Source organism: Phyllostomus discolor, chromosome 1 (assembly GCF_004126475.2).
Source record: "Phyllostomus discolor isolate MPI-MPIP mPhyDis1 chromosome 1, mPhyDis1.pri.v3, whole genome shotgun sequence".
In the NCBI taxonomy this organism is placed as follows: domain Eukaryota; kingdom Metazoa; phylum Chordata; class Mammalia; order Chiroptera; family Phyllostomidae; genus Phyllostomus; species Phyllostomus discolor.
In genome coordinates this window covers 63,875,188-63,898,429 of record NC_040903.2, presented here as the reverse complement: position 1 = coordinate 63,898,429, position 23,242 = coordinate 63,875,188, and the positions used below count along the sequence as shown (strand labels likewise).

At 37.6% G+C, this 23,242-nt stretch overlaps 1 protein-coding gene, 1 long non-coding RNA gene and 1 other non-coding gene across 3 annotated transcripts in view; 2 read left to right on the top strand and 1 right to left on the bottom strand.

Annotated features, from left to right (window-relative positions):
• Positions 1-23,242, top strand: part of MRC1 (mannose receptor C-type 1) — an 80,892-nt gene that overhangs the window by 39,311 nt on the left and 18,339 nt on the right. The window contains exons 10-22 of the mRNA XM_028507292.2: positions 3,030-3,145; positions 5,097-5,245; positions 7,720-7,919; positions 10,388-10,515; positions 11,123-11,210; positions 12,388-12,532; positions 13,864-13,905; positions 15,149-15,312; positions 16,333-16,400; positions 17,709-17,809; positions 18,487-18,629; positions 18,997-19,111; positions 22,009-22,175. Of these exons, the coding sequence (XP_028363093.1) occupies positions 3,030-3,145; positions 5,097-5,245; positions 7,720-7,919; positions 10,388-10,515; positions 11,123-11,210; positions 12,388-12,532; positions 13,864-13,905; positions 15,149-15,312; positions 16,333-16,400; positions 17,709-17,809; positions 18,487-18,629; positions 18,997-19,111; positions 22,009-22,175 (1,626 nt within the window). The remainder of the gene's footprint in view (positions 1-3,029; positions 3,146-5,096; positions 5,246-7,719; positions 7,920-10,387; positions 10,516-11,122; positions 11,211-12,387; positions 12,533-13,863; positions 13,906-15,148; positions 15,313-16,332; positions 16,401-17,708; positions 17,810-18,486; positions 18,630-18,996; positions 19,112-22,008; positions 22,176-23,242) is intronic.
• Positions 5,254-6,166, top strand: LOC118500143. The gene is made up of 2 exons (XR_004902677.1): positions 5,254-5,703; positions 5,994-6,166. It is a non-coding gene; the product is annotated as an uncharacterized LOC118500143 (long non-coding RNA).
• LOC114493737 lies at positions 10,591-10,693 on the bottom strand. The gene has a single exon (XR_003684337.1). It is a non-coding gene; the product is annotated as a small nucleolar RNA U13 (small nucleolar RNA).

Genomic DNA, 23,242 nt, shown 5'->3' with positions numbered 1-23,242 from the left:
TGATAGTACTTTATATATTATTTTATTTTCTCCTGGCTTTGATTTTTGCCATTGGAATTCCTGTTAGAGAGTAATCCTCCCTTTTCAAAAAGTGGGTTAACTATATTTTCTTATTTTAAGATCTCATTGTCTTTGTTATTCTGCCGGCTTAGTAAATGTGTCAAGATTTGGATTGATTTTATTGGTTCAGTTTGGTACTAAATATGCCCCTTCATTCTGAGGACTTATATTTGTCTTAATTCTTAAAAATTATCGATCGTTAATTTTATTTGGTGCTTCTGAAATATACTTTAGATTGATGTTCTCATTCTATTTTTCAATCAAAATGTTTTCTAACCTCTTTTCATATTTTAATTTCTCTGCTACATTTATTCAATTTGCTAATCATTCCAAAACCCTATTTTCTACATTTAATCTAGCCATTATTTGTTTTTGAGAAATATTTTGTTTTAATGCTTTTTTTGTCTGTATTTTCTCCCCACCCCTCTCCCCCACCTTTTCCAAACCCACCTCCTTCCCTTGCTTCCACCCTCCCCCTTGGTTTTGTCCATGTGTCCTTTCTAGTAGTTCCTGAAAACACTTGTCCCCTCTGTCCCCTTCTCCCTCACCTCTGGCTATTGTTAGAGTGTTCTTATTTTCAATGACTCTGGTTATATTTCGTTTGCTTTTTTCTTTTGTTGACTATGCTCCAATTAAAGGTGAGATCATATGGTACTTGTCCCTCACCGCCTGGCTTATTTCACTTAGCATAATGCTCTCCAGTTCCATCCATGCTGTCACAAAGGGTAGGAGCTCCTTCTTTCTTATGTGGAGAATGACCATGGTGAACTGTAATACTCTAGTTGCATTGTATAATGTAAGGAGGAAGTTTGACTATGTCCACCTGAAATGTATTTTGATTTTGTTAATCTAATTTTTTTCTTAATAATCAGTTTGAAAACCATCTGAAAAGAAAGGCTATTTTTGTTTTAGTTCGGTTTCAATTTCTGAAATTTGGTTTATTTTGAATTCTTTTAATCCTCACCAGTGAATATTTTTAACGACTTTAGAGAGAAGGGAAGAGAGATAAAGAGAGAGAAACCCTGACATAAGAGAGAAACATCAATCTGTTGCCTCCTCCCCATGACCTAACCGGAGTCCAACACACAGCCTCTGCGCTGCCCTGACTGCAGCCTTTTTGGTCATGGGATGATGTTCCAGCCACCTCAGCCACGTGCGCTGGGGCTGTTTTCAATTTTGAAGTTTAGTTTTTAACTTTATATTTTTCTTTTTTTGAAATTCTATATTTTTGTGTGCTTTCAAATCCTCTCATAGTATTTTGACCCTTCATTATTGATTCTATTTCTTCTTTTGTCACTTAAGTCATCCTAAGCATATTTATTTATATATTTTTCCAGATGTTTTATTATGTTAAATTTTAACTCTCACTTAACATTTTCTCACAGGATTTGTAGTTTTTGATTATGAGTTAGTCCCTACCCCATCTCCACCCCAACTCTCAAATGCCACAGTCTCATGTGACCTGGACTGAGGAAGTATTTCTGTTGTGAGTTTTGCGCTTTCTTCTCTGAGTGCCTAGGAGATTCTCTTATTGTAGATCAAGTTTGTTTTGCCCATCTCCCTGTGGACTCTCATACAATATTAATAGTGTAAAGTTGGGGCTAGCACCCATCTGTGGCACAGACTTGGTATTTATTTTCAGATTTATTTTTCCCTGCTCCCAGAACCCCAGGCAGGTGACAAATATCTCTGTTATTTCCCCATTCTTTTTATTATTAATTTTTTAAAAATTATTTATTTATTTATTTATTAGATTTTATTTATTTATTTTTAAAGAGGGAAGGAAGAGAGAAAGAGAGAGAGAGAGAGAAACATTAATGTGCGGTTGCTGGGGGCCATGGCCTGAAACCCAGGCATGTGCCCTGAATGGGAATCAAACCTGCAACATTTGGGTTCGCAGCCCGCGCTCAATCCACTGAGCTACGCCAGCCAGGGCCTTCCCCATTCTATGGACAAAGTTTTTTGCTCTCCTTTCACAGGGGTGCTACCTTTAATGGAGATTATTTTTATGCAAGAATTTCAATTCCATCTCCTGCCTCGGATAAGCTGACAGTTAAGGTACTAATCTGTGTGGACATTTAAATCCCAGCCCCTAGACTCTGGTTCCTTAATCTAGGTTTGTTACACTCTAGACAACTCTCAGCTGGTGCATTTTCCAATTCAGCCTTTAGTTAGTTTGTTTGTTTCTAAGATTTTATTTACTTATTTTTTGAGAGAGGGGAAGGGAGGGAGAAAAACAAAGAGGTAAACATCAATGAGCGAAAGAAATATTGATTGGTCACCTTTCACACACTCCCAACTGGAGGCCTGGCCCACAGCCCAGGCCTGCGCTCTGACCAGAATCAAACTAGTGACCTTCAGGTTCACAGGATGGCATGCAATCCACAAAGCCACACCAGTGAGGACCCAGTTTTTAGTTTTCTACTACTTTCTGGTGCCTGGAGAGTTCCCCTTCTCCCTCTCAAACTCTAGTATCGATTTTTTGTTGTTATGTTCTTATTCAGCATTTCTCTGTGTTTGAAGTGTAAGAGGGACCATGCCAAATCATGTTGCCAGAAGGTCTATAGCTACTCTCCAATGACCAGATGATTAGCTTTATACTCGGCATCTACTACTGGCTTCAGTAGGCAACAAGCCTTGCTATTCTGCCTCTTATTGCTGGTGGTTCCCTATTCTGAAACCAAAGTCTTCACCATTATGTTCTGTTGCTTTGCTAAACATTTCACAGATCATTTTGTTGGAGGAGAGAGAATGACAGCCCCCCACCCATTTTGTATCATAATTTGTCTTATGAGGAATAAAACGTTACTATTTCCTTTCTTCATATAAATGATTTTCATTGCATTTCAGATTATTCACATTTGTGTTCTGTTAGTTCTCTTCTCTATCAATTTATGTTTCATGACAGGAATTATTAAAATAATATTATCTAATATATATGTGTGATAATCTGTTGATAACATTAACAGGGCTGGAAAAGATATGGCTTCTACTGCTATATGATTGGACACACCCTTTCAACATTTGCAGAAGCAAACCAAACCTGTGTGAATGAGAAGGCTTACCTGACAACTGTGGAAGACAGGTATGAAATAATCTTAACTCTATTTTAAGATGTCAAATAATGAAACATTTTCAGAAAAGCCCAGGTATCAATGTGCTCTATATTTCTGAGTAAATTACATGGGATCATGAGGCATGATTTGTAAAAGCAGAAGATTAACAGTCATATTCTTATTTGAATTCTTAATTGTAAACATTATAAAATATTTTATTACTTTGAGTACTAAATGCAATATTCAGAACTGTTTACTAAAACTGTAGTATGGACATAACTTTTTCTGATATGTCCATTTTCTGCAGGAAAAATAAAAAGTTTCAGCTGAAAAATACTACTTATATTTTTACCACTTTTTTCTACCAAAAAGGAGGGCAGCGAGGTTTACTGAATATTTTATTCATTTTTCCCATTCTTCTTTTTTTTTCTTTTCTTTGTCAGGTTTACTAGATTTATAGGTCAAGAAAATCATATGGAAATAGGGAATTTTATGTAACTTTGACCTCTGGAGTCCCATTCATTATTAAGATTTTAGCGTTTATTTATTTTCCCATACTCTTTGCAACTTAAAAGAAAATTAAAAATGTCCATATCATTTTCAGTGAAAAGTAAAATATTACTGAGTTGTAGTACAAGTCATACCCATTGGCCTTTCAAGGCAGACTCAATACAATGTAGCGAATGCTCTTGATATTAGAAACCCTTTGATAAAAATGAAGGATGTGCTGTCATTGGCATAGTGTTTACAGAAGACCTTGTAGTTCAGCCCACATCCTTCTTTCATGTACAGTTAAATGTCTAATACATGGTGGTGCCCTGATGTTATGCTAACATCTGACAATCAGAACACAGGTACTTTTTATCTTAGGACACAGAGATGAGCTGCACATCTCTAAGTAAGGTAGGGACACATCTGATCTGCACTGTTGTTGACCCCTTGGTCTACTGGAGTGGAGGTTCCCCTATATTTTATAGTTTAGGTTTATTTTTCTTTGTCTTTTCCATGATATTTATATTCAGGAGCTCACTAACTCTGGTTAAATTTGTTTTTTAGAGTTTTAAGAGAAATTGAGTGTAGAACTTTGAAATTTTTTTTTGGCTTGTTCAGTTTAGGGAATGGAATTATTCAGTATAGGGTCAAACAAATGTTCTGTTATGGAAGCTTTCCTGAATGTCCCTCTCTGCTCTCTCTGGAGTCACCCACCTTCCTTTGTTCCTGGAAACTTGGGGCACCACTACGCTTTTTCTCCAAAGAGAGATTCTTGCCTACATTGATGTCTCATTCCCTGGTATTTGTCAGTTAAGACAAACTTTGGTTCCTTTACTAACCAAATTGTGTTATTATGATATTATGCCAGATACATAGATGAGATCCAAAGGGAGAGAAAATGTTGGAATTTGTGATTCTGCTCCTAATTCTTTCTGGAGATTGAATGCTGGCTGCTCTGTATTTCTCAATAATTTTCTGTTTCTGAGCATAGATATGAGAAGGCAATTGAGGGGAAAATCCACATAGATTTTTCCGTTTGTATCATTCTTGATAATACTATGACCTTTCAATTTACTTAACCAAATATTGTGCAAAGCATTTGAAATATTTGAAAAATGGACTGATTTTTAAACAATGCAATTTAAAATGTTATAGTTTTTTCTTCTTCATTTTCAGAATTCTCTTACATTTTGAGAATGGCAGAGGGGTTGGTGAGGAATGGGGAGAAATGGTTTGAGTGTATTTAAAAGATTTTGTTTACTCAGCTGTGTGATATCTTACCTTCAGAAGATCACATTTCCCTAGTGAACGTTTACATAATATAAATAACATAAATATAACAAAATATGTTTGAGTTACCAACTAAATCATAGCATGAACATAAAAATGAGATATATTTCATGTTAATAATTAGAAATATTTATATAAATATTTCTAAAACTTAGTTTAATATGTTTTTCAAAATTATTTATTATTATTGCTTTTTAGATATGAGCAAGCCTTTCTAACTAGTTTTGTTGGATTGAGGCCTGAAAAATATTTTTGGATAGGACTTTCTGACATACAAAACAAAGGGACCTTTCAGTGGACCATCGAGGAGCAGGTCCAGTTCACTCACTGGAATGTGGAAATGCCAGGTACGTGTAGAACTTTGGTCTGAGCTTTGAATTCAGTGTGCAAAGCCTGTCATTTCCTTATGTGCCTGTCCAAATGACCATGTAAATTAATTATGCTTTCAGTATTTTTATATTCTGTTCTACTTCTGTTTTTCTTTTTTTTTTAAAAAATGTTCAATTAGTTTGCAATGGTCTAAGCAAATGAGGAAATCTGCCAGATTATTGACTACTGCTTTATTTGAAAAATATTTATGAAATCCTGAATGGTTACAAATGTCCCAAATGGTTAGCTTATTTCTGAAAGCTTAAAACTCTGCTAAAGGGATATACACCATTTTAATGCAACTATGAACAGAGATACTAGTGTGCTTGAGTTGGTAGGGGTTACGTGGAACTCATTTTTGCATCTTGTATGTGCCACCCTGCTTAATCCTTTATATGTGTAGGATTTTATTTTATACTTATAAGAAACTTTCAAGGTAAGATTTTAAAAAAGAGTTTAAGGCATTTATTTCCCTTGTTTAGATTGGTGACTAAAACTAGAGTCAAGACATTTTCATTTGTCAGCAGCTCAAATAAATTCTTTTTTTAAATTTAATTTTAATTATTTTTCAAGTACAGTTTTCTATCTTTTGTTCCCATCCAGGCCCACCCCTAGTTTTTGTCCATGTGTCCTTTATACTTGTTCCTGTAAACCCTTCCGCTTTTCCCCTGAAATTCCCCTGAAATTCCCTTCCCTCTCCCCTCTGAACACTGTCAGCTGTTCAAGGTAAGTTTTAAGTGTCTTCATTGTAAAGATGTGGACTCAGAAAATTTATGTGACCAGGAAGCTTCCAACCATGAATTTAGACTAATCTGTGTAATTCCCAAATCTGTGCTGCTTGTACCACCACCTGCCTCCCTCTAAATGTTGATTTGCTTCCCTAGTAAGTAGTTTCTGAAGTAGAATCTGAAAGAGTCTTTGCCTCCTTTATACACTGATATTGTAGCATATGACCTTATTCAGTGTGACAACCCCCAGGGCAAAGAACTAAAGAAGGAATAACAGCTAAAGTTTATGAATATACTACTTAGCCTAACAAATCCTAATCTTCAGAAATTCTTTTAATGTGTATTCTCAGCTCACAATAAGGTAAACTGATCAGTAATTTGAATAGTCTGATTCTTTTCTAATTATTGAATATTCTGAAAACTAGTAAGATTTCAGTTGATTTTTAAAGAACTGACCAATATATTAAGAGCTGAGTGCACACTTTAAAAAAATATTGGTAGGAGTGGAAACAATTACTGTAGGACAAAGTCCTTAATTTTGCTGGTGGTGTTCATTCACCTGTAGGATATGGGGAAATTAATCCAGGAATGTCCTTAGGGAATAAAAATGGATGAAACTGGAGCCATAGGGAATCAGGTATCTTAATGAAACTATTTTGGAAAAGATGTACCTCCCCAGAACTTTGAGAGTTACTCAAAGTTCTTTATGTTTTTATTGTATTTTTGCACCCCCCTTGCCCCAGCAATCACCACGCTGCTATCCGTGTCCATGACTCCTTTTCCCTTTTGTTCCATCCTTTCACCCCCAACCTCCCCTGCCCACAGCTGTCAGCCTGCTCTTTATGAGTCTGTCTTTATTTTGCTTGTTAGTTCATTTTGTTCATTAGATTTTCCACATGTGAGTGAAATCATGGTATTTGTCATTCTCTGACTGGCTTATTTCACTTAGCATAATATTCTCCAGGTCCATCCATGCTCTTACAAAGGGTAAAAGAAAGAATAATAATAATAAAAGATGACCTCATCTCAGCAGAAGGAATTCTACTGTTTTTCAAAGCTCTGTCTTAAGTAATCACTATCTGGAATAATCAAAACTGTGAAACAGAATTATAAGCTATTAAGTTTGATATAGTCTTCACTTTATTTTATGTACATTTCTTACCCATGAAAAAATTCACTACAAATCTGTAAGGTAGGTAGTGATAATTGTATTTTAAGATGAAGCAACAAGTTCAGAGTGATTGAATAATTAAGCTAAATTTCTACTTCAGGTGTATCTCATTTTGAAGCTGTAATGAACAATTTTCATTCTGGGAAACCTACATAAACCTAGGAAATAAGGGATCTTAAATAATTAAAAAAAGAAATATTAAGCTACTATTTTTACAATATAGTACATTTTATTATGCTAAAATTATTGCATTATTAAATGTCTGTAAGGGGGCTCATCCTGCCAGATGTTAGAAATATAAAATGTTATCAAAACCATGATCTTTGAGATTTCAATTCAGTTGGGGACACGGTCTACACAAATAAAAGGTAAATGACAATTGAAAAAAGCACAAATAAATGGCCAAATGTCACACGCTCTCTCCTTTGCATTTCTGCATCACATGCAGGTCTGACCACGTGATTTGCCACTCAGCTTTGAACTGTCTCCTGTGCATGTGGCTGGCTGTCAGCGGCACCTGTTAAGTGAACTCTGCTTTATGTGTTTAACACAGGGAGAAAACCAGGTTGTGTTGCCATGAAAACTGGGATTGCAGGGGGCTTGTGGGATGTTTTGAAATGTGAAGAAAAGGCAAAATTTGTGTGCAAATACTGGGCAGAGGGAGTAACACGCCCTCCGGAGCCCACAACAACACCTGAACCCAAATGTCCAGAGGATTGGGGCACCACCAGTAAATCAAGCTTGTGTTTCAAGGTAAGTCACAGTTGCAAAGCTAATACAGAACTTGGAATATGTTCCAGCCTAAAGAACCAGCTAAGAAATTAAAACAAAATGAAGCCAAAAACTCACCATGCCCAAGCTTTACCTGTAGGAATTCTGATTTTATTGATCTGGAAGGTGGACCTGGCATGGTTCATTTTTAAAGAGTTCCCCTTGGATGAAGGCTAATGACCAGTTGCACACAGACCAACAAAAATTGCCTTCAGCACAAACACAGTTCACAGCAGCCTTTCTTTTCATGCTTTGCCTTCATCACCCCCTTCTCTGCCTCTCTCTCCTCCTCCACACTTTCTGGCCCTAGTCTGAACTTTCATTTCTTTTCATCTCAGTGAAAACTTTTTACTATCCCTCATTCTTTCCCATTGCATCTTTTTTTTTTTGACCTGTTCTTAGAGACCAAGTTTTTAGTTAACTGAATTGATAAATAAATCTGCAAAATGCCACATGGGTATCCTGCAGATTATGCTCCATGGTCCTGATGTAGCCCCTGGTTATGATGTCTCTGGGTGATGGAGCCATTGCTGGGTAGGAAGGAGCATAGGGGGCTTCAGTGCCTTTTAAATGACAATTTGATATTCTGCTATTATATTATACAAACCCAGGCTAGATCATACAGTTTCTTCTTATGCAAACAAGTTCACCCATACAACCAAACACCCCAATGAATTTATTTGAGCCTTTCTTTCTCTTTGTCTTGTAATCCTATTTTTTCTAGAGAAGGTTAGGTTTAGCCAGATGCAGAAATGTACTTATCTACTGCTTAATATTAGTCTCTGAAGTTCCTCTCTCAGGACCTCTGTTATTTAATCCTGTGAATGACATATGGCCATGGCATGCCTTCTAACACAGGCAGGGTTGACGAAGAACTTGAATTATCAATGTGTGTCAGAATGACGTAGCTTAATCTTCTCTAGCTTGAAGGGTATGGCTAGTTGGGTAGGCAACTCCCATTAATAGCAATAGAGACTGATGAACTATCCAATCCAGATTAGCCAGTCTGGACTAAAAGCAAAATTTATATACAAGGGCATGTATCAGGCTCAAAAAGAGGAAAGATTTTGTACATTAATTAACTGAGGACAAACACAAAAAAGATTGGGTATTGTTGCTGCCAGGAAACTTTTGAGCTGCCACCCAAAGGCCAGGTTTATTTTATACACAGTCGTTTGCTCAGAGCGATAGGCTATGGAGATTTGTTGCAGCATTTAGAGAGAAACAGCAGAATTCTCCAGAGCTGGGGAGTGAACCTAGGTGACTCTCCTAGGAGTGACGCCTAGGAGGCGTTATCCAGGTATATGTTCAACAAATCCACAGATGTGCTTCACTGAAACATCGTGGTTTTAGAGGTGCTTGGGCAGGGTTTGTTTGGAAATCTATCAACTGTCCTTGTATAGATTAAGAAATGGGGGTTATTAATAAAATTCAGCTAATAGGAAATTGATTCAATAAAATAAAATCTTATATCACAGTCTATCAAGTTGAGATAGTCACAAGAGTCTTCGGGCTACTTAAGTGGAAACTTGCTCAAGATATCGTTGTCTGGAGAGCTCAAGTTAGGGTCAAGGTGAAGGTTACCTTGGGCGGCATGATGACAGCTGGGCAGCCACAATCTGTTGGAAGCATATTCCTTTTCCATAGACCTTGGATGATAGGGCCATGACTCATGAAAAACAATTAATGAAAATTATAAAAGTGTGTGGAGACAATGAACTCCTAAATTCTTTGCATACTGACAAGTGCTGCCCAGACTGTCAGTGGATTCCATTTCACTGCAGTCCTCTGGATAATAAGACATATTCCTTAAGTTATTAATCTATTAAATCAAGTTTTGCTTATGACCATCTTTTTAGATGCTCTGACAGGTGAATGTCAGAGTATGTGCTCCAATCGTTGTGAAAATATGCATCTATAAGGAAAAAAAACAAAGCAGTTTTGAAAGATGTGACCAATGAAGTGTTGAAAAGCTGCCAGATTATTTCTTGTTTAACCCCGACAGCATACCAATCTGTGGCACAACCTTAGAGAAGCTATTTTCCTTAAAATGCTCTCTATACATGTTTACTTTCTCTGTATCAGAAGTTTCTTCAAATTCTTTTTCCATTTCTGTGCTACATTTCACACTTAACCAGATTAATCCTGTCTTCTGTAATGAACTGTGTGCTTAACCCCTATGCCTAAAATTTCTAAGATTTTAATCTAATTTCTCCTGTGCTATTGAATAATTTTATTTTTAAAGTGTTCCCAACAAAATTATTCCCTAAATTTTGTTACCCAAATATTCACTCATAAATTGATTTTTAACCAAGAGAATTAACATTATTTTGGGCCATTGTAATGTCTTTCTTTTTATTAAAAGGAAATCTCATCAAAAGTAAGTAATTATTTCTCAAGTCAATAAGCTATGCAGTGTGAAATAACTTCTGAAACCACATCATTTTTAGCTGTTTACCAAAGGAATACATGAGAAGAAAACATGGTTTGAAGCTCGAGATTTCTGTAGAGCTCTGGGCGGAGACCTAGCAAGTATCAATAATAAAGAGGAAAAGCAAACAATATGGCGGTTAATAACGTGAGTACCTTCTCTAGATAATACTCCTTTTTTTGGTCTATTTGGTGCTAATGATGTTGAGAAGATTTTTTTTTATGTCACACGGTAATGTGCGGGTGTCGTAACCAGGTTTGTGGTAGACACATGTCACACAAGAGCGTGAACACCCAATCATCACACTTATGAACTACAAAAGGATCAGAAAAAATTTGTATATTTTCAAAAATGTTGACTCATGGTGTTGCTTTGAATTCATATATTATACCCCAGATCCATGGGCCCTTTTAAATCCAGTTTTACTTCTAAGTGCCTTAATTTTACAAGTATAAATGCTGCGACGAATGGAAAAGTACAAGACCCTCAACACATATTGTTAAATGAGTAACTGAATGACTATCTTTCAATGCTTTAAACTTATTTATTCTCAAACGGTGGCTTGTTTTAAGTATATTTATGGGTTGTAACAAAATGCACATCTATTGAATAATGCTTACATTTAATCATTGAATCTCTTTACCTGTGTACTAACTAGTTCTTGATTTGGAGATAACTTTCAAGTTTGATTAATCCTCATAGGTCACCAAAGTTGTTTCACGCATAAGCTTTCTTTATGTCTTATATGTTGCAGGGCTAGTGCAACCTACCATGAGCTCTTTTGGTTGGGGCTGACATACGGAAGTCCTTCAGAGGGCTTTACTTGGAGTGATGGTTCTCCTGTGAGTGATTTGATTTACTGTATCATTTTCCTCCCTTTCATGTAGTATTTATTTTAATGTTATTATTTGGCTTAATCCACATTTTTTTGTAAGACTGGTTATTATGATAGCTAGAGACATTTTTCTATGAAAAATAAATGTTATGTTAGGGTTATTATTTTGCCCCTGCCCCAGTGTGGCTCTCTGGGTCACCCTAGGTGTGCCCATCTCGACCAGATAAAAAAAATTAGAAAACTCACTCTACTCATTTATATAAAATAATATCTGCATTCTATCACACGTAATTGGCATGCACATAGTTAAACTTCTTAAAAATTGAGTGTTCTGTAGCTTCTTATAGGTCAGGAGATCTGGAAACAACTTTAGATTTTTCATTAACGACCATTGGTCAGACTTCTCCAGTCTCAAGAACAGAGAAGTGAGAGGCTCGGGCACCGGCTGACTCACTCATTAGTCCTCATAGGAAGTGATTTTGTGTGATTTCAATTCTGCCTCCTCTTACAACCCACTAGCAACTTTTCAAAGACCTTGGATAAGATGGTATATTTGATGACCCATTGATTTTTGAATATTATATATTACATCCCTGGAAAATACGTCATAACGCTTAATCCAAAGCTTTGTAGACTATGATTCCACACTGAAAACTCCTGGGGAACCTAAACCCAGCCCCCATTTACTTCCATTGTTCATTTTGGTAAAATATGGTAGCTTTGTTAGTAACATGTCACAGGTGTGTTTCTTTTGCAAAGAAACTAATGCAACTTTAATGATACCCATCTAATAAAGAGAAAGTTTCCAATGTCCCACTGAAATATTTTCTCTTAAGAATGTGTTAGAAATGTAGGGACTCCCAGTCCTGATAAGTGGAGCTCTTTGCCAAGTTCTTCCTACTGTGTACAGTATGAACTCCACTTTGGTGACCCTAGAGCCATTCTATTCAATGAGAGTAAAGAAAATTTTGTAATAATCAATAGCATACTCTACTCAACTTCAAGTTCCCATGTATTAAAACTCTTTGTGACCCATGTTTATTAGTCTTGCTTTCAAAGCAAAGCTATGGTGAAAAAAAAAAGAAATGGATTTAAAATTGTAAATATGTCTTTCCTTACCTATTTGGGTAAAAGATTGGCACTGACCTGATATAAATGGCTGCTATGTAATGTTTCTAACATAGGTTTCCTATGAAAATTGGGCTTATGGAGAGCCTAATAATTATGGAAATACTGAATACTGTGGAGAGTTGAAGGGTGACCCTACTATGTCCTGGAATGACATTAACTGTGAGCATCTTAAGAACTGGATTTGCCAGATACATAAAGGTATGATGACCTGTTTTTCCCTTTATCTTAACTTGAAGAACTAACTCACGACATCCCAATATCGTCCCTTTATTAGTGGAACCAAACAAACAAAATTAAAAATAAAGGAACTGGCAGGAGCCGTCATTTCACAGGATGAGAATGAAGTTGCTGAACACAGACAAATGTTCCGAAGGAACAGAAGATCAAAAGGCCACCCGGGAATCCTAGACTAGAGTCACGTCCTCTGAAATAGTTCCCATGAACTATGATTTTGGCCCAGTTTCTGCAGTGGTAGGAGTGAGTGCTCTACTCTGTGAGTGGAGCAATGAGTATGCCATTTCTTTTTGGAATTGCCGCCTTTTGGCCTACATCAGACACCCAAAAGGTGGAAAGTTCCCTAAGTCTGAATATTCTAAGTATTGATATTCAAGGTAGTGTTCAACACCCAGAACAAATACCATGTTACCGATGGTCAAAAAGTAGCAGCGCCATCAGTCATGATCTTGGCTCACAATGGTCCACATATCTAATTCAGACATGGAGGTCAGAGGATTGAGATTCTATTTTTTTGTTTTTATCTTTACCCAAGGACGCGTTTATTGATTTTAGAGGAAGGGAGGGAGAGAAACATTGATGTGGGAGAGAAACATCTATTGGTTTCCTCCTGTATGTGCCACAATTGAGGACCAAACCCACAACCTAAGCATGTGCCCTGACTGGGAATTGAACCCACGGCCTCTTGGTTTACAGGACGATGCCCAATCAGCTGAGCCACACTGGCCAGGACCAGATTCTTATATTAAACAAACAAATGAAAACAAGCAAATAGACCCACCATTGAACCAAAAATGTATATTAACTTGTCTTTGTAAACAGATACATGGAACCACATTGCCCTCTGCTGTTGGAAAACCTTGCCACTGTCTCCATTCCACTGCTAGAGATACTGTGTTGCTGTCTGATTACATTCCTTACTCCTCCTGCTTAGAACAGTGGACCAAATTAAGAGTAGCATTTTAAACCCAGGTCTGGGATTTGAACCTGGGCATTCTGACTCCAAAACCCATGTCTTTTTCTCCCCATTGACACTGCTTACTGTGCCTGATAACTCTGTTTTGGATTTCTGGTGACTATCATTGTACCCAGTTTGTTTATCTCTTGACTCCTACTTCTGTTTTTCTTCATTCTCCTCCTCCATAGCATGATGGCAGAATTAGAGAGTAAATGGGAGAGAGGGGAAAAAAAGAGAACAATCAAGTTTTTAGCTATATTGATTCATGAAAATGGTGAAAATAGAAGAAAATGTAATGGCAGAAGTGCAGCATACTTTACATTATTTTTTTTTCCAGGACAAACACCAAAACCTGAGCCTACACCAGCTCCTGAAGACAGTAGGTGTTTTTTTTTTAATTTTCTGATCTCTATATTCATAGTCCTTTTTCCCTCTTTTCTCTTCCAATGAAGAAAACACTTGCCCTAAGAGGGTGGATAGCAGAAGTTCTTAAAAGCTTTGAGAATCCCACAGAAGTTTGGATTTTTCCAGACAGAGGCTCCTGAGCACAAACAACAGACAATTGTCAGCACATCTCAGGGTTAATGACTCAAAACAAAGAGCATATGTTTTTTCTTCAGCTCGTGTATTAGTTTCCAGTGGCTGCTGTAACAATTTCCCACAAACTTGGTGGCTTAAAGGAACAGCCATTTATTCGCTTACAGTTCTGGAGCTCAAAAATATAAACTCAGTTTCACTGAGCTGAAATCAAGGCATCAGCAGGACCATGCTCCCTCCAGAGGCTTAAAGGGAGAATCAATTTCCTTGCCTCTACCAGCTTCTAAAGCTGCATTCCTTGCATTTGTCGTTTCGTGGCCCTCCCTCCAGTTTCAGAACAAGAAATGGGGCATCTTGCTTCATTGTCACATCACTTTCTTCTCCTGTAGTCACATCTCTCCTGCCTCCCTCTATCAGGATGCTTGTGACTACATTTAAGGCCCACCCACATCATCTAGGATAGTCTGTGCATATCAAGATCCTTAATTTAATCCCATTGACCGAGTGCCCTCTTCTGTGTAAGATAGCATTCACAGATTCCAGAAATTGGGATCTAGATATCTCTGGGGGCTCTTATTTAGCCTATGACAACACAGAATCATAGAGTCCTATGGCTTGGAAGAAGCCTTAGGAGCCCTCTTAGCTTGTGAATTCTTTTGGTTCTTTTCCACGATATACTGAAACCCCTTAGTCCATGTGTTACAAGTTTCTTGTTATATTAAGATGAAGGCTGCTTTCTCACAGCCTCCACTCCTCAAACTGGGAACATCACATTGCACGGATGTAAATCTTTCCAGCTATGTGATCCTATTGATGAAATAACACTGGAAGTTCTTTTACCCAATAGAGATACATGGAACTTGGAAAGAGAATTTGTGAGTTTTTACAGAGTTCATGGCAAGTGGCATTTTGGCCTCAGGTAATTCAGTCTGTATTTGCATGAACATCCTACTTATTCTGACCTCTCAAAGCTGCAGATGCCTCTGATGCAGCTACTCTGTCCTTTTCAGTTTTCTTGAGCATTCATTCCAGATTGTTGAATTCACCAAAGTGAAATTTATCACTGTTTTTCATGAATTTTTCAGATCCACCAGTCACTGAAGATGGGTGGGTCATTTACAAAGACTACCAGTATTATTTTAGCAAAGAGAAGGAAACCATGGACAATGCACGAGGATATTGCAAGAAGAATTTTGGTGATCTTGTTTCTATTCAAAGTGAAAGTGAAAAGAAGTTTCTATGGAAATATGTAAGACAATGATTAATTTAAGACTGGACCAGTGACATGGGATAAGCAAAGATAATGTCTACAATTGGTACCCTGTGGTGCAATTTCATATTATTCATATGCTAAATTTGAACCTTCACAGGTCAAGGGTAAAGATGTAAATCCCAGAGGGGTGAGGGGTGGGTATTGGCCATAACAAAAGGGAGTGACCTGATTGCCTGAATATTCAGTGCAGAATCACAGAACCCAGAGCCAGTTTGTGGTCTGGGCTTTGTGGGGAACCAGACTTCACAGCCTTGAGTTTACTAATTTGACTTTCAAAGATTGTAATTCCTAACTAGTTGTTCATGCCATACCTTTGTGTATACTACAGGTTGGTTATTAATTAAAAAATCTGCTAGTTGACCAAATTGTTGGTTAATAGATAGGACAGCTTGATTATTCATATAAAAATCTTTCTTGGTTGTACCAAACTTGTCAGCTAAGAGTGAAGGTGTAATTTGTTGTTCTCCAAGAGCGCTTGGCCTAATTTTTCTCTTTAAAAATCTTCACGGCATCCTTGTTTTTTGCCGGAAAAGAGGCGAGAGAGAGAGAGAGAGAGCAGAAAAATAGTTGAACAGTAGTAAAGAAATAAAAATTTATTTGATTACAAAGGTAAGTAGGATGTTTGAAATTCTCAGGATATTTCATAATATTGCACAAATATGTATGTAGGTGAAGAAGTCTTTCCTTAGAGACATAATTCCAAATGGTGAGTTTGTTTTAAAGATGGCCTTCAACAGCCTAATTACTGTAGGCATTCAACATTATAAAGAATGACTTTAGATATTGGCTTTATAAATGCAGGTTGTTCTATAATATGCATATCTTCCTTTTCATTTCTGTGAAAAACATAATGTTAAATATACTATGAAATTTCTACATAAATCCCTTCTTAGAAAGAGTCTCAAATAGGTTACCTTATTCATATGTAGGTTTTATTTAAGAATTTGCTTATTATATAAGTATAGATTGAACTATATGTAAATGTCTATGTTTTAGGTAAACAAGAATGAGGCACAGCCAGCATATTTTATTGGTCTATCAATCAGCTTGGATAAAAAGTTTGCGTAAGTAAATAAAAATAAAATAACTTTACTTAAAGGTAGTGATCTGATAAACGTAAGTTATTTTGAGGATTTTATTTTGCTGAATGTATTTTTAAAAAGTCCTCCACAGTTCTCCAACTAAAAAGTATTTTAAGAAAACCAAAAAGAATTTAAAGTAATTCTGTTAAATATTTCAGCATTCTAATTCTCATGTAAGTCAAAACCAGATTTAATCTTGTAAAACTTCAGCCATCTTTTTTTTGGAATGCCATCACCTGTTAGTAAATCATCTACTAAGATGTACTATATGTACATGAACATTGAATTTCTTTTTAAAGTTATGATTCCCACTTGGACTCCTTGGTGCATGGAACCAAAAGGTCTTTTATGTTGCCTCACTCGCTGCTTTAACATCACAATGTTGAAAAACTGTTTTAACTGCATGAGAGGCTTTCCCTTCAGAGGAATGACTACTGTTTCCCATGGGAAACGGGCCAGGAAAAGCTGTGGGAGGAAGAAATTAGTAAATTTGGGGGTTTCTTTCCTTCCTCATTAATATGCACGTTCTCCTACGTTTGAAAAGCAGATGTGTCTTCCTGGCTCATGCACAGATGTTGTAGCTGCATATGTTCCCTGTGACCATTGCTTCTCTTCTTTGTGGAATGAGACTTAACCTTATACTCATTATTTTTAAAGATCAGAAATGTCTGATGCTCCTTTGGACAAACACCCATTTTAATAATCTCTAAATTAAGAGATCGCTTCAATGATCTCTAGGTCATTTTCTAGCTAAATGTCTCTGAATTTCTATAATGAATATTACAATATACATTGGTCCACATAAGCAAAACCAGAATAAACATGAAATGTAGAGAATGGGCCTCAAGAGAAACTCCATATTCTCAGCCTCTCTGTGGGTGGTTGTGCTTTGTGAGAATGATTCCTAAGAAGTACTGCAGAAAGATTTTTGCTCTGGCCCACTTCCAGAGTAATTGGCATCTCCATTTCTTCTCCCACTTCAGGACTAAAGGCAGCTCCTTTCAGGGAGGGTAAAGAAGACAGAGTAGCCATAGCGTCAGGTTACTACGGAGGACCACAGTGCGCCAGAAGCACCTTTGTGGTTTTCCTGCTAGTCTCTCTAAAACTTCTCTTGAGAACTATCTGTCTAGAACCCTCTCTCTAGAACTGCTTTCTACTACCCTCTCTTCTGTTAGCCTAGGATCCTGTGGTCCCTTCATCTTGGTTGACTTGCCTGTTCCCACCTCTAGACTGTATAACCAGTTATTCTAATGACTGAATTGTTCTAAATGCCTGAATTTTCTTTTCCAGCTGGATGGATGGAAGCAAGGTGAATTATGTGGCTTGGGCCACAGGTGAACCCAATTTTGCAAATGACGACGAGAACTGTGTAGTCATGTACTCAAATTCAGGTAGTCACTATGCAGATCTTCTTGAATTTGGCTTGTGGTATGATGTGTCATTTGCTATCTCCCTAGGCTGAAAGTAGTAACTTGTGCACTTAAATCAGGAGAGAAAAAGAAGAGAGAATTAAGGACAATTCTAACTGTAGCAGCATAATTATTGAATTTTTAAGGAGAACAGATGCCTAACATTTTCTCAAATAAATGACACAATCGTCTCACTTTTCATTTTGTGAATTTTTTATTGTTCTGATTTGAGGAAAATATCCAGAATGTTTATCTCCTTTATCTCTCTCTTCCATCTTATCTGCAATATGGGAATAATGACAGAACCTATATGTTGAGAAAATTAAACAAGATTATACATCTATAACACTAAATAAATGCTTGCTACACATAAATTAATTATAAGATTATTATCGTTTGCTGTAACTGGCTACTTAGATAACACATATGCAATACCAAGTATGTACATGGCTCATAGGAAGCTTTCTATAAAGTTGAACTATTATTAGTGTAAGTGATAATATATTGCACTGATTTTTTGAGTCACTTGTATAAATTATAATTTGATTGTACTCTAAATCATTTTTGAGAACCCTTATAATATATAAATATACTTTTAAAAAGAGTGTTTTTAATCATAAACATGCAAATCTAATATCACTATTTTGGTTTTTTGCCAGGGTTTTGGAATGACATTAATTGTGGTTATGCAAATCCTTTCATCTGCCAGCGACATAATAGCAGCATCAACACTACAGCTATTCCTGCCACGCAAGTGCCCCCAGGAGGATGTAAGGAAGGTTGGAGTTTCTACAACAACAAGGTACAGAAAAAATGAGTGGCAGTCTTGATATCAATCCTCATATGGAGAGTGACAATGTACATCTTCCAGCTTAAAGTTAACTTTCGCTTCCCTCATCATTTTAGAAAATTTTAGGCAAGAGTAGGTCAAGATTCCCATGTCCAATTCTCTATGGAAATTAGGAGTGTATGTAAAGATACTATCCAATGGTTGTACACTTTGTCCCAGAAGAGAAAAGAGCTTTGCCAAGAAAGTTTGTAAGAAAACTAACTTAATTTTTAGATCTCTATTTGGTTTTCAGGAAATTTATATTTAGCTATAATCTTCATAAATAATGTTGATGTCTTTCAGTAGTCTTTTCACTATGGGTTTTTTTCTTTCATCCAAGTGTCTCAAAATCTTTGGATTTGTTCAAGAAGAAAGAAAAGCATGGCAGGAAGCAAGAAACGATTGCAGAGGGCTTGGAGGAAGTCTGGTTTCCATACGCAATGAAAGAGAACAAGGTATGCGGGACACTGTACAGTCCATTATGCACTGGAACATGTAATTTTCCTCATAAAATAATGGAATATTGTGATAGTAAATGATATTTTTAGAAAGGGGAAAATCAAGCACATACTGAGAACTATTTTATTCAGTTGCAAGCATCATTTTGTGTATAAAGTCCCTTTTCATTGTCAGCTTAATGCCGTGAAGCAGGTACCATTGCCCCCTTGTGAACGGGAAAGTGGTGTTCACAGACCCCCGAGTCAAGGAGCTCGCTGGGTGAACACCAGGGCTGGGTCTTCCTGCTTGCCTCCCATTGTTTCCACCAAACCATTTTTCTTCCCAAAGAGGCAAAGAAATAGAGTTGTTCTGGCAATAAAATGAGATATTACTGATTGCCCATTTATTGCTCTTCTAGTCATATTACCACATAACTCATAGTGCAGTAGAACTGATTTTTAAATATAAACTTTGAATAAATTGAGAAAAGCATTTTGATAAAATGTAGGCACAAGCCAGAGCTCTGTGGAAGAGCACTGCAGGGAAAACCTTGCCGTCGCCATATAGAGGATTGTAGAATCCATTAGGTTGCTATCAGGCAGAAGGTGCCTGACCGCTTTTGCATGGACTTTTCTGGGCCACCTCGTCTGAAACAGACATTAGGTTAAATCTGTGACCTGTCACTTTAAGGAGGATGTTGACCAGCTCTACACCATGCAGATGAAAGTCACTAAACTGAGGAAGGGTTTGGAAACTGCAGCAAGTGGCAAGTGAGGAATGTTGGAAAGGCCCTTCAGGTTTCACAGCCTGGGAAGGAGAGGATGTGGATTTTCAAGGACCAACCTGGTTAGTTCCAGAAGGAAGACCCAGAACCAATTGAGTGGCAGTTATAGGGAAACAGATTTAGGCTTAAACTTAGGAGGTCATTTTAGCAATTAGAATTGATTGGATGGGCTGCTTCATGAGTTTTCAAAGGGGTGTGAAAACACTCGAACTGGAAGGCACTCAAATGGATGCTGTAGAGGCCCATACACTGAGGAAGATGCTCAGTGAGTGTTTGTCATACATATGAAGTGATGCGAAAGTTGTTGCTAAGAGATGTGGTCTGGGTAATTTCTAAGTTCCTATTTGGTTCCAAGAATCTTTGTCATCATTTACTAGAAAAAATGGTATGTCTCAAAATATATAAGAAAAAAGAGACACTAGACCCCTGTATGGCACTGTCCCAGATGTTTATTTTACTCCATCAGTGCTGCTCTGCGCTCTCTTGGAATGCATGGACGATAAATCTATCAAGCTGATTTCACCAAGGGCCTTTGACAAGTTCAGCAACTTGCCAGACACTGAGAGAAGGGGGTCAAACCATAGCACACAATAATAATATTTTAAGAATATAATATTCACATTTCTCTAACTAGCCTACCACATTTTGGGCTTTGCTACCCAGCACAGAAACACAATAATTGATCCCTCTCTTAACCACAAAGGGCTGATTCCTGGCATAACAAAATTAGAGCCTGGGTAATAGAGATGTGCAGAAGGAAACAATTTTCACATAAAATAACATTATTCCTGGCGAAACAGGCACACGTTGTTGAATTCTTATTGTGGTTTTTGGCAGAAAAACTCCGTGCTGACATATTGGCAGGTATAGCTTTCCCTCATTGAATTTCAAGTTGGCGATAGGGCAAAAGTTATGATTTTCTTTAGGATATAAAACTAAAATAAATACCTACCCATGCTCTTGTCTCTTTCTGAAAAAGAAGACAAAAAATTTTTGTACCTTTAATTAATTGAGAAATAAGCAAATCTCTGAGCAGGGTGATTGAGACATCTACTACTCTGAAAAAGAGTAAGCAGGGAGCAGTGGCTTTTCCATGAAATTGTTTGTTTTTGAATAAACAGAGAATTGTGTCCCTACAGGCTTCTTACTATTTTGCATTTTCCATTAGCAACCTAAGTGCATAGTCATTTGGTTTTCTATTTGCATTCAGGAGTTGTGTTTAAGCACAAATGTTTAGAAATTGTTCTGTAGAATTGGTGCTCCTCTGCCTAGGAGCCCACGGGTGCCAGCAGGTGCTGTCATGGGCACCGAAGACAGCTGCAGTGGGAGCTGCGAGGAAGGGCTGACACAGGGGGAAGGGCACGTGTACATTTCAGCCTTTGGATATTTTCCTGCTTCTGGATATTTTCCACCCTCTCAACTGCCACGGAAATGATAAGGAAACAAGAGGCCACATTTGATCTATATCCTCTGAATTTTTCTAGATCGTCTCTCCTAATGATGTGGGCCCTTAGCCTCAGGGTGCCCCCTGGGTCTGAGCACACTCAGTAGCTGCTGACCCCTAGGAGTCAGCTGCCAGGAGGAGTCCCAGATGGGCAGCTCTCTTGGTTTGACAAACCACGGTTAAGATAATTTGGCAGCCTAAAGCATCTTGTTGGATAGTGTTTATTTTAAAAACTTTTCTGGATGAAGAGCAAGCCATCTCTGCCCCTTAGGACTTCTAATCAGATTATTTTATTTACAGAATCAGGATGCCCACTAACTCATAGGATGACTGTGTGTGAATTAGAACCTTGTACGTCCTCCACACATTTTAGGCAGCCACAACTTAGATCAGAGCAGGGGGCGGCCTGGAGGGTCCCTTGTCTCAGTACTCCAGTGCCCTTGGGCAGGGCACAGCAGGTGTAGAGGCCCAGATAAAACCTGGACTTTTATTGTATGAAACTTTTCAAAGTCCAAAGCATAGTCAACAACACAATGCAAGGTTAAATGTGTGTGTTTTCATGGTGAGTGCTTCTAAATAATAATAAAGGCACTAGTCACATGCTAGATATTTTAAGTTAATGTATTTTGAATATCTTCAGTATTTTCCCCCAAAGTTAAAATTTACCTTGTGATAATTTCTTCCAGCATTTCTCACCTATCAGATGAAGGACTCTACTTTTCATGCCTGGATTGGCTTGAACGATATCAATTCAGAGCACACGTTCCTTTGGACAGACGGGCAAGGAGTTCACTATACCAACTGGGGGAAAGGTTACCCTGGCGGAAGAAGGAGCAGTCTTTCTTATGAAGATGTAATTCTCACTTTCATGTCACCTCTCTATACCCTATCAGTTTGCTTAAAGTCACCTTATTAGCAATTAATCTTCCATGAAAAATCAATCAGAGTATTTCGTGGTCTGATTCATTCTTGTAGATTTTAACTGTTTCAGACTGAGCCAGCCCTGAAGGCAAGGGTACAAATTTAGTCAAGAACTCTTCCACTTGGAGGTGGGTGGTGGCTGCAGTGAGGGACAGGGAAAGCCAGCTCCACTGTGGGCCTGTGCCATAGCCAGGATGTACACTGGAACGCAACTTTCTTTGCATCAGCTGCCCCTAAACCCTTGAGGCTGTGTAGTGTTTAGGGTGTAGATCTGGAATGTAATACTACTTCTAAAGATGTCGTCATCCTCCTCCTCATTATTACTGAGCTAACATTTGTAGAATGTTTACTAAGTACTTTAGTACAGTAACCTAAGAGACAGATAATTGTTTCTTTATGTTACTACTTTTAATCTCACATCATTGAATAGTCAGCTAGTCAGTGTTAAACACTGTACTAAGCATTATGAAAAGCGTGAGACTTTGTTTTGACCTTAAAGAAGCTCACACTTACGCTAGACCACAGTATTGTGCAAGAAAGAAGACAGTAAAGAAATAAAAGTGCATGATTAGCATTAGCTATAAAGTACAATAGTTAGGAGGTAAAAAACTTACTGTGGGGTGAAGTGACATAATCAGTCAGCACATACCTGCAGAGCCTTGCTCTGGGTGGAGGGAAGGAGGGTGTGAGAGAATCACAAGGGGCCTTTTTCTCAAGAAGTTTAAAGTGTAATGGTCAGGGGAACTCGGCAAGAGGATGGGTAAGGCCTTGTTAGGTGAGCAAGGTGAAAAAGTCTTCCATAAAAAGGCATATGGTAGGTTTGTTTGGTCAGGAATAAATGGCTTTGGATGTAGCAAGGGTTTTGTACAGGAAAGAAGTAGGAGTGGACTATGAAAGGTGGAAAGCAGAATTCAGAGAAATTTAGATGCTCTATGAAAGAGTTTGGACTTTGTCAGAGAGGCAGTGCAAAAAGGTCTGATCAGGATCTGATCAAAATGA